Consider the following 12,007-nt stretch of genomic DNA (forward strand, 5'->3'; position numbering starts at 1 on the left):
GGAGGTTGTGTGCCAGGGCTATTTCTCTATGGAGTGCAGTGAATGTTGACTTGCTTTGAGGATGTCAGGCAAAGAGCAAGATTATGAGCGTAAGAAGTAGGCTGGCATGTAACTCCATGTGAAACTGCATCTTATTTCCTCCTGGCTCCAGTCTTTGTGTTGGGCTGAGCTAACAGCAACTGGCTGTAGTGTCATGCTCACCATATGAGAATTAGAGGTGTCAATCTTTTCATCTAACTTTTAGCAAGAAAACCAATAGCTTAGTTCCCAAAATGTCAAACTATGAATTCGAATACATTACATTTGAGGTTTTTTTTTTTTTGCAAACTGGGAAATTTATTTTTAAGTTCATGTTCAGACATCAGTGATCTGCTAGGTTTAATAAACAATGTTGAAGGAATTCTAGTTTAGATGTTTGAATCTACACAACACTACACAAGAGAGACTGTGGCCATGTCAACAAATACCTGAACATCAGCTTTTCACATTAATTCTACATTTCAGGGGAAAAGACAGCCAGAAAAGACACAAGATGTAGTGAGAAAAAGGCAACAACATAGAGAAACATGGCAAGTGGCTTTGAGAGCGACACACAGACAAAGAGACAGACACACAACACACTGTGGACATGCAGCAGGCGGACTGTCTTGGGACCGGGGAGGAGACAAACTGTGTGTCCTCCAGGTGACGTAGCACTCGCACTACACAATTCCTTTTGTTTACGTTTTGACACATCTATTATCGCAGTCCATCTACGGAACAAATTGAGCTATTACCAAATGAGAACAACGACACATTCTCCACCCTTGAGAGTTTTTTTCCCCGCTAATACAAATATTTTGAATGCCTGGTGGAAAATAGCTGCGCTCCCCAGTGACACGTGAACAAATCGAACCGAGAAATGTGTCGACGTTAATGTGAAGCTCGCCTACAAAGCCTGCCTCAATCACAGACGCTGCTTCGTCTGCAGGTAGAAAATGAAGCTCATACCTATTGGTAAGAAGTCACTGTTTGAAAAGAGTCATTTGTTATTCATTAATATTCATAAGACATCATGGAACACGAACTTCTCTTGTCAATCTTTGATAAAGCATACTTTGAACAAGAATCTGTTTTTGAGCCGACTAAATAACATCAAAGACGTGATGCATCTTCAGCACATTGTAATGTGTCTCGATAGGACACATCACAGTCAATCTGCGTTCAGCGCTGCAGACAAGGCGATCATTCTGGTTTCTTCAGGAGAAAAAAAACAAAGTTCAGCGCAAGTTCAGCAAAAGCAGCATCGCAATAGCTACAATGCGCATCGCATCTATAGTATTCTGCCTTTCATATGTGAATGATGAGCCTTGAAATATTGTCCTGCTAACCTCTAAGTGTTTCATATTGGGAGAATGTATTTAATGAGGCGACAATGGAGTATTTTCATCTTTCAGGGCTTTAGGTGGAGACTGAAAAGAGGCAGGCTTTAAGGCCATGAACTGAAGCAGGACCCGCAGTCATAGCAAACAGCGATCCAAGTCTTGATGCAAGCTACTGCTTGATACAAAGGAAGCCTGACATTGGCTTCAGACGGCAAGACCACCCCTCTAAAAGACAACAGGCACTGGGATTGATCAGCTCTTCCAGCTGTTCTTGGTGATGATTAAAAGAAATCATGCCAGGAATGCTGTACTCAGACTTAGAGTCAATTTTGTGTGTTTTGGACCAATCGTGTTTACAAGTGAACTGAAAAGGGGCAATGCATGAATCCTGAAGCCTGAATTTATACTTCAGTCTCACTGTGGCTACCAATATTTGAAGCACGAAGAGTTGACTAATGTTGACAATGGAGACATTATTTATTGCTTGAGCGCACCACAGATAATCCTGAGTCTAATTGCTTAAAGTTCATTTCAACAGACTGCACATGTAATAGGGTACACTACAATAAAGACAGTGGGTGGAGGTTGATTTTCTCCCCTTTATAATTTGTTTTCTATTCAAAGACACTTCTCTTCCGAGAAGTATTCAAGGCTTGTGTATCAAGTGTTTTTGCTCAGTAAGTGTCACAATAAGGTGGATTTAAAAGAAAAGAAAATTAATTAAATGTAGATTTAAGGACACAATCTAGAATACAACCGCCTGGTATGCCTCCACCCACCAGGCATGATGCTATGGCATTGAATAACTGCCAGCACATTTTTGGCAGAATATTTTGATGTCACAGTGAAGTTAACCTTCAAAATTTTGGATAGAAAATTTCATAACCTGAGAATTTTTTCCTATTAGACATGTGTGTAAAATGTTGTCCTAACTATCGAGTAATGGCCAAAATGTGTTTTGTGAGGTCCAGGTGACCTTTGACCAATACAATTGCAACATTTGCACTAAATTCCAATAAGATCCTGCAAAGACGTGCATCCTCAAGAATGGGACAGGGGAACAGACAATTATTGACTTTTGAATAGAGCTTTATGGTTAAGTAGTACAATTAACCGGATTTTGATTTATTGTACATGCAAAGGAAGTCTGATTTGTCTATAATTACTGCATGTTCATATTTTCATATTTCGGGGTCATTACTTGAACACGCTTTAATGCTCAAAAACACAAAATGTTTCTACGTTCTATGTTTCTAATATTTCGTATGCTAACAACAACAGAGCAGCTGTGTTTAAATCTATTTTGACGTGCCAAACTAGCTGCCAGGCATAAATTATGCAAATGCATGACTCAGTGATGTAGTGTGATGTCACACAGACTCAGAATTGAAGAAGAGACTACTAACAAGGTGTTTCAGGAGCAGTGTTTTCTTTGAGAGAGAGGAGCTTCTCTTGGTGCGAACCTTGACATTTTTCACATTCCAGATCTTTTACGTGCGTAACAACAAATATTAAAGACTGCAGGAAAGGAAAACAACGAAAAAGCTCTGCAGGTCTTCAAGCGGGCTTATGTTTGTTATAAGATATCAAAACTAAGGATCCTGCTGTGAAGAAGTTCCTCAGCACAAATTAAATTTCAGTTGCTTTTAAGGCCTGATATATAGCATGTATATAGTATGCAGAGGGAATTGAGCATCAGGCTTATCAGATGTATTTTTTTAGCTATTAATAGAGCATCCCTGAGTGGTTAAATGAGAGACGAGTCCATAGCTGCTGCTGTAATTTCACTGGTAATTGTAGTTCCTCATTAATAGTTAATGATAGACTGCACGCCTTCAGTTAATTATCAGTAACTAAGAACCATGAACAAACATCAACATGCTGTGAATATGAAAAGCTCTGATCCCTGAAGCCATTTGGATTTTGATCCAGACAGAGTCATGCTGACAAGAAACTGACGTCAACGTGTTGCAATTACACTCCACATTCTTAAACGCATTCAGACCCGAGGAGATGAATCCCACAGTCCCTGATAACAAGGTGGCTGCCTGTTCATGCAACAACGCCGAATTCTGAAATATTACACATGCTTGACGTGATTTCAGGACAGCTAATAAAAGGTAAAAACACACATGCAGAGGCGAGCACAGATACAAATAATACACACTAAAAGACAGAGACCACGGACACACACACTCACACAGAAAGACAGGCATTTTTTTTATGATACAAGGTACCTTGTCCTTCGGGAGTCTCTCCGAGTGGATTGACTTCGACTTGAGTGGCGTCGACTTTCAGGAACAGATCATAGAGCCTCTTAATCTGATCTGCTGCCTGTGAGGTCCACAGAGGACAGTAATTACCTGATGGTTCTGCTCTGAGCAGCCGGCCCCACCAAGGCCACTCAGCATCCCACACAGGCTACATAAAACATGGCAAATCACCTTCAACATCATGCTGGCGCTGTTTGTTTTGCATGAATGTGTATGTCTCTGTGCTGAGGGGGGAGAGAGTTTTTTCATGTTTTTTTAAAAAAGATGTGTCATCTGGCAAAATGGATTACGACACATACTAGACAATCTGATGCAGTGTGGTTACATACAAATACAGCACCGATACACATTTCACTAGATTGCACTTGGCAGTCGCACCCAAACGTGTGCTTGTTTTTGTCATTTCTTTCTTCGTACAGGATCTACATTTACAAACAGTATGTATGAATGTAGCAACCTAGAAATGCCACAACATCATCGCTGTCAAGATAGCCATTTCAAAAGGATCTCGACTGATATCTGTAACTGTTCTTAAGTGATAAGACAGATTGACCTCTCAGTGCACATTTTCAGACGCAGCCTCACTATGTCACTTACTTTTTTCTGTCACACATACACGACAGGTATGTATGCACACACGCTTGGGCGTACACACAGACTCTGTCGTGCTGTAGCGCGTTCAAAACAGTGAGATATAGAGATACAGTATATATACATCAACATATTTCATGTGATTCTGAGCTAATCTGATTGAACATGTCATGGTGCCTTTGGAAAAAGACAACAAATTTCTGATCTGACGCCAAGAGACAAATGGCTTCGGAATGAACTCTACATCTGAGCACATCGTGAATGTGAACCATTTCTGTGCAGCTCCTTCTTGGCCTCATTTTAGTCGCTAATGCTGCCTGAACTAAATTCATTCAACTTGACGTGAAAAGACAGAAAAACGTTTGTTTCCCTGTCCTCAAAATTACAGGTTGCCCACAGAGATGAGTTTTTGTTTCTTACTGTGTGATTCACTTACAGATCCAGTGTGCGCCATGTTCTACCAAATAATGGTGCCATTAGTGATGTTAGCTCCCCTCAGCCTGGCACAGGGCTGTGCATCACTGACAGACATGACAATAGACCACCTGGCAAGTGAGTCTGGTGTAATGACACTTCACAACTTGCCTCTGGAAAACTAATAATAGTCTGTGAATCGGGATTTATCTGTCTGTGTGTGCGTTTGTGTGCATCTTTCTGCCCGTTCTTTGCATTAGGACTTTAAAGCCTTCGGTGCGCCCATTACCTGTCTCTGCAGAGGTCCTTTGAAACCCAAATTAGCTGCCATGCGGAGTGCCTGGTCATCTCGCACGCCTTCAAATATATCTATGACTTCCTGTAAGATTTGCAGTGAAAGTGAAAGAGAGAGGGGAGACAAACGAATGGAGAGAGGGAGTGAGACGGAACAAGGGGCTCAAACACTGGACCATAATTTCACACAAAGCGGATGTTCATTTCAAACTGCCGACATCGTAATGAAGTAGAGGCGCGCTGCCAGAGAACGGAGAAAAAGGGAGATTGGAGCGATGGATTCATGCACATCAGACCCTCGTATCTTCGACTTTGTTATACCTGTGAAGAAACTTAAGAGAGAGACTCTCTCTATCTCAAAGGATGAGGGATTTCAGGGTGCACACGGGTTAAGAAAATAAAGTATGAAACCGCAGCTGTCGTAAGCAGTTTGCACTGATTCTGTTTAAACTGCGTCTGGACCATATAGATTTTAATGAGACGCGTGCAAGGTGTGCTGCGCTGTCGAGCGTGCTGGATAGCAATGCCACAGCTGCGTGTTGCATATACAATCTGAAACCCTCTGTGGAAATAATGACTGACATAAATCTCGGTGGGATCTTTACAATCTGCTCTAACATCTGTAGACTACAGCAAAAGTAAGATATATGACAATAGGACATGCAGGTAAACCCCATCTGCAATGTTCAAATTTTGCATCTGTTGACAACGACGGGAACCTGTTGCCAAGTAGTCAAGTGACGCCGGATTAAGCTCTGTAAATGGAATCTAAATTATAGCAATATAAAACACAGAAGGCAGTGTGTTTGCTCGCACTAAGCTTCAGTGTGTTTCTCTATGTGTTCAGCTGCTGCATTGCGCATGTAGACAGGACAATGAAAGTAATTGAATTAGCAGAAAATATGAACAGAGCGCAGCCTCCATCTGCAAGACCCACCGGGCAATCCAGTCCTGGCCTGATTTCAAGACAAATAAAAATGTTCTTGCAGCGAAGGCGGCGGTGGGTTTGCACTTTTTAAAGATTTACATAGTACCCTTATAATAAACACAACAGATAAATACAATACAATAAATCACATGTGCATCACCAATGGTGTTACATCAAGAAATGATCATAAAAATTGTTTTCATTCTCATCTAGATTCAGACAAAACTCCTTCACATCTCCCATTGCAGTAATTGTGTACCTTAAAGATGAGCTCTGGGCTGCTGGCGGCTACCTCCTCGATGTCCATTCCTCCCTGGGGGCTTCCCACCATGACAGGACCATTGCAGGAACGGTCCATCAGGATGGCGAAGTAGGTCTCCCTGGTAATGTCGAGGGCCTCGGCAACCATCACCTGGACACAGCACAGCAGGGGAAAAAGAAGCTGATGGAGGAACCAAACAATGAAACCCATTTTTTTCCCCTCCCCTTCGCAAACTTTTTACATTACAGTGCATTATGTATAAAAAAAGTGTTTAATATCCAACATTAGATTGAGCACAACTACATAAGCACATAAGCAGGGTCCATAGATTGACAGAATCTATGAAGCATAGCGCTGAGAAAATCTCATATGCTGTGAATGAGACAAGGGACAGAGAGGGACTGATTATTTAAAGTCCGGCATGTAGAGGAAGCAAGCAAGGAAGCAAGCAAGAGGCTCATTTGGAAAAAAGAGAGAAAAAAAAATCCTGACAGGAAACTATCAGTTGTGTGGTGGTTAATGGGTTGCTGGTTTTCCTGGACAGGGGTGTTTGTTTGAACATGCACAGCCGTTATGTTCTGCTTCCAGCCTATCGCCCAGCGAATGAGGATGGATAGCCCTCTCTACCCTCCGCGTGAGCAGACAGCACTGCTATCTCCTTGTCCAAATGTTGTCTTCTCCAGTCACTCAAACGTTCTCTTAAGTTCCCTGTTGTTTGACTCGCAGCCCAATTCTCGGCTCAAACTAAACATATTCTGTTCCAGCAGTCTTGTTCTTTCCGTTTCACCTCAACTCGTTGGTTTTGTCTCCCGCACTTTCCCTCAACAACCATCTTCTTTACCTCCTGTCTCCCGTCTGCCTTGCCTCCTCCTTTCCTAAGCCTCTTCCCTCATTCCTCCATCAGTGCCATGACAGCAAATCCATGTAGATGCTGAAGGGTTGCCCCCCTTTTTTCCTGCGCTCTTCCTCGCCTCTGTGTGCAGTATGGGTTGAGGGTTGACGCGAGCCCTATTGGCAGGTTGACAGCTAAGGTCTGGCTGTCATCTCACAGAGCAGGTTGTGACGAAGCTCCCGTCTGTGCCGGATCCTTCAGGTCAGTCAGTGGCTGCTCTTGACAGGTTTGATTTCAGCTGGTAAGATAATTAGATGGCCAACACGAAGGCTCGCGGTTTTCCTGGCTCACATCTAATTCAACTTTTGTCCAATTTATTTTGCTGGGTTTCTGCCTTTTCTTCTGCCTCTGAGACGCAGAGTTAAATCTCAGCTTGTGAAGTTTCTGGTCTGTGGGTACCTTTCTTTTTACATAAAAATGACAAGAGTGGCGCTCATTTGTTTCCGCCTAAACTCTGCAGCAAGACTAGGAGCAGGAGCTGGGTGGAGGTGGGGTTAGAAGGGGTACGATGGGGAGGGTTAAAGGGAGAAAAGGTGGGGCCAAATACACAAGCCACAGGCTGAGAAGGCTTCATCACCTGGATGTGTCTGTTTTGAGGAGGTACTGCATGCAGCATGCAAGTAGAGAAAATGATATTCCTGCTTGTTAGTGGCACATAGAAACAGTTGTTTACCAAACACTTTAAATTCACACTGGGCTCGGTTCAATTTATGCAATGAGCCATAACACCAGCCAGCGCATATCCACAGTAAACAACAGTGGACAGCTACTATTTAAACCTAGTGGGAAAAAAAACACAGAGCCAGACTGCCTTCACAGTCATTAATTTTACAGAACTGCATTACTGGACTCAAAATGCCTTGAAATGAGGTCAGAAGAAGAAGAAGAAGAAGTACATGTTTCTTTTGTTTAGTCTGCGCAGTAGCTCACCGTCTTTACTTTCACTCCTTCTTTCGGTGTCTGCTTGGTAGTCAGGTTGAAACCCAGCATCTTATTGGCCAGTTCACCAACAACTGCAGGGCTGATGGAGAGAGGTCAACAGGTCAGACAGTCATTATGATGATACACTGACTTATGACTGGGAGAATGGCGCCACTGTCATTCCCACTCTGTGCCCTGAAGGCCTGTTCTTGCCCCACAGACGTGTAATAGCATGTTGTATTGATGTATTCTAGCTACCGGGTTGACCTCCGGGGTATGCAGTTGATAGAATACGCGCAGTAGAGTTTCTCCCACTGACTAAACATTGTGATGATGTTATACATTTCAAAATTGCTTCTCTTGGCGCTAAGGTTTTACAAAACATCCATGAATCAAATATTTGTCACAGATAAGGTCATAATTGACCTTGTTTGCAGTTTAAGGTGTCCTGCTGACAATTCTATAAATGTCTTTTTCATAATGGTGGCCTACGGGGAATGCTTTGTCAACCAACAGGGCAATCTTTTGCCACACATCTGTATCCAGGTCTAAATAATACAGTTATGGTTCCTGCACTATGGGTGGGGAATCACAATCTTCCCTGTCTACCTCTGATGTCCTCTGACTGCTCTGCCTGAACTCTCCGTGATCTACAAGTTTTCTGATAGACTAATTTGCTTACTTGTTGTTAAGACAGAGGCAGAGCTGGACTTGTTGGTCTTGGACTGATAAGTACTATTAGCTGGTTTTCAATGTCTTATTTTCATTCATAAGAAATGCATTCACATCAAATATCTGTGCGCAGCTGTCCATATTTAGGACAATGTTTCGTATGCAATCCAAAACAACAGTGGCATCAAACCGCAAAAAAGGGGAAAAAGTCTACATAATGTTGCTTTAAGAACCAGTCTTAATGTGTAAAACACTCACAGAAAAACAAAAATTTAAACAATTGAAAATGAGGTCAACTGACAGACAAATAACTACTTCCTAATTGTTGCTCAGTTGAAGAGAGATATGCCTCAGCACTTTTGGGTATGAAACAAATTTTGACAAAGCGCAGCTTTTGGAGACACTTTGTCTGCACATTGCTGTGAATGAACTGCTACTTATTCTCTCTGCTTAAAAGCAGGCCGCATGCCAGGGATGCTTCTGTAAGCCTGCTCTGGTTTCATAAGTGAATAAAAGTGAAGCCAGGAGTTGTACTCATCCTTTGATAGATGAGAGGAAGGTGAACTGTGCACCCATGTCACTGTCTGGGGACGATGAACTTCAGGATATCTCACTTTGAAAAAGTTCCCGGCCATTCCAAACCCCGAAGTAGGGTGACGGTGATACATGTCTGCGACAATTGTCATAAATCATCTTTTTGCTGCTAAGGCAGCAGTAAGTGGTGGGTACCTTTGCTAATAAAATAACACTGTTTTACGACACGAAAACTGCAGCGCCTGTGCAAAGAAAATGCTTTTTGAGATTGATGCTAAGCCTTTTGAAAAATGCACAAGAGTTCAGAGTGAGTCTTCACTAGAGGAATGCACCCATCACACCTTGTAATTTTAAACTAGAACAAAATAAATGTCTGCCACAGCAAAAAAAACCCAATCAACCTGAGAGAGGAAAACTCAGCATGGGGTGAATAAAGCCTCTAGTGACCTCAAAATAACTTTTTTAACATTTAATTGAGGGTAGTTGTTCGAAAAAATGAGACACTGGAAGAAAGAAAAACTGTTTATTTGCAGTACAAGTATACGTGACTGTGTCTTTGTGCCTAGGGATCATCTTCAGAGAGCTCTTTGAGCCTCCTCTCTCTAAGCTGCTGTCGTTGGAGAAATAATATGAATCTATCTCCAACAGTAACTCTGAGCGTGAAATGCACACAGGGGTATACTTACTCCTTAGTTAAGTGCACTCCACCTTTAAGGCCACTGTCAAACACACCCTTGCCTCTGCCACCGGCCAGGATCTGAGCTTTCAGCACGATCTCCTTGGCATCTGAAAGGCAGAGAGAGACGGATTGAGTGAGAGACAAAATGAGGAAAAGAAGGCCAGAGAAAGAGAGAAAGAACACTTAAGATATAGGCTCTGCTCAGCACCTTGGATGGCCCCTTCAGTCTGCCACTTATCGCTCTATCTGACTGAAGGGAGCATGTGGGAAGGAAAAGACGATTGAGGGTTACCTTGTGAGGCAGATGGATTCGCAACATCACGTGATCATGTGATCCTGTGAATCCATCTTGCAAGGCCTCAAGCTCTGCGCTTGTGTCTGAACCACAGTGGTAATAAGCATCCTATGGAACTACTGCCAGCCACGGTGCTGGTTTACATGAAACGACCAGCGAGAGAAGAAACTGACTGAAAAAATAAAGGCGGCTCCGTGGTTAGCACCAATGCTGTGATAGCATCACTTACACTCGTGGACAAAAGTTTACATACACTTGTATAAAACATGGACAGGCGAATCTAAATACATTAGAATATCATGGGAAGTTGTTTTTTTCTGTAACTTAATTCAAAAAATCGAACTTTCATACATTCTTGATTTATTAAACATGAAGCGAAATAGTTTTAAATTGGATGACTACAGTGCAATACAGCGCATGAAAATCAAAGATTCTGTTATGTCAAAATATTAGAATATTATGTAAGACCAATCAAAAAAAGGATTTATAATACAGAAATGTCGACCTTCAATGAAGTATGTTCATTTATGCACTCAATACTTGGTCAGAGGCTCCTTTTGTAAGAAAGCCCAGGCTGCTTGGATAGCAGCCTTGAGCTTGTCTGTATTGTTGGGTCCAGTGTCAGTCATCTTCCTCTTGACAACACCCCATACATTGTTCATAGGGTTTCAGGTCAGGCAAGATGGCGGGCCAGTCGAGCACAGCAATACCATGGTTAGCAAACGATTTACTACTCCTGGTGGAAAAGAAAATCAGCATCTCTATATTGTATGGAGATGCTGACTTCCTTTTCGATTTTCCATTTCGATTTGGCACCTGCCCTGAATGTCATAAGTCATGCTTGTAAACAGTCATAAATCAATTACTGTATTACAATAATACAATAATGGTAAAGATTGATTTTTTCCAGTGTTAAAAGAAACATCAAAAGACAAATGCCTATACTGACTTTCATTGCATTCTATTAAATCATTGTTGGGACATCTAACTCAAAACCAGTATGAACCACATGGTGCTTTAACATGTCAGCAGTACTAGATGATAAGTCTGGGAAGCACCACATAGATCAAAAAATTCCATGGCAATCCATTTAATAACAGTCAGGATGATTCACTAAAATTCATGGTGGCAACAAGGTGAAAGGTCAAGGGATCCTCTCTGGAATATGCATGTCAGTGCAAAATGCCATGGTAATCCATCCAATAGTTAAAAAAAATATATTTCAGTCGGGACCAAAGTGGAGAACCAAACCAACAGATCGAAAATACCATCTGTAGAACCGTGCCACTTGCACGGCTAAAAATACCATCCCCATCCATGATCCACTTGACCGGTTTCACTGATGTGTTTCCTTACAACTGGTATGCGTATATAGTCTCAGTGCGAGAAGGGAAATAAGCAACTGTACAACTGTTTGAAACTTTCACGTGACCTTGCTCCAATTATACAACCACCCTGGCTCCCCTTTGCTGCCACTGCCACCTTGCAAGAACTCGCACATCAGGAGGAGGCCCCTCAGCTGTCTATTGAGCGTCCTGCCCAGGATCTCCCTCTATTCAAATGGGGCGAGGACACTTGATTTAAGATGGTGTCTGGCTAGGGTTATTATTATCTAGGTGGGGGAGTTCAGCCATTGACAGGTGGCTGCCATCAGGGCAGGAAGGCGGGTGGTGGGGAGAGTGGAAGCCACACAATGGCTAGAAAGACACCTTGACCTTGAGGGCGGGAGACAAGCTCCTCCCTTGACGGAACTCTACGAGCAGGCAGGAGAACGTCCAGACAGGTGCTGGTGCGCCGAGAGAGCCAAAAAACTGTGGCTGTGCTCACTGCTGCTGTAATGGACCCAGAGAAAATAGCCTCTGACAGGGTGGCAGGGATTAAACTAACA

General features: G+C 42.5%; 1 protein-coding gene across 1 annotated transcript in view; it reads right to left on the reverse strand.

Moving 5' to 3' along the window:
- suclg2 (succinate-CoA ligase GDP-forming subunit beta) overlaps positions 1–12,007 on the reverse strand; it is a 96,725-nt gene that overhangs the window by 45,001 nt on the left and 39,717 nt on the right. Inside the window, exons 3-7 of the mRNA XM_037101960.1 lie at positions 9,832–9,931; positions 7,949–8,039; positions 6,124–6,276; positions 4,932–5,021; positions 3,602–3,698 (exon numbers count right to left, since the gene is read on the reverse strand). Coding sequence (XP_036957855.1) covers positions 3,602–3,698; positions 4,932–5,021; positions 6,124–6,276; positions 7,949–8,039; positions 9,832–9,931 — 531 coding nt within the window. The remainder of the gene's footprint in view (positions 1–3,601; positions 3,699–4,931; positions 5,022–6,123; positions 6,277–7,948; positions 8,040–9,831; positions 9,932–12,007) is intronic.

This window comes from Acanthopagrus latus, chromosome 6 (genome assembly GCF_904848185.1).
Source record: "Acanthopagrus latus isolate v.2019 chromosome 6, fAcaLat1.1, whole genome shotgun sequence".
Taxonomy (NCBI): Eukaryota; Metazoa; Chordata; class Actinopteri; order Spariformes; family Sparidae; genus Acanthopagrus; species Acanthopagrus latus.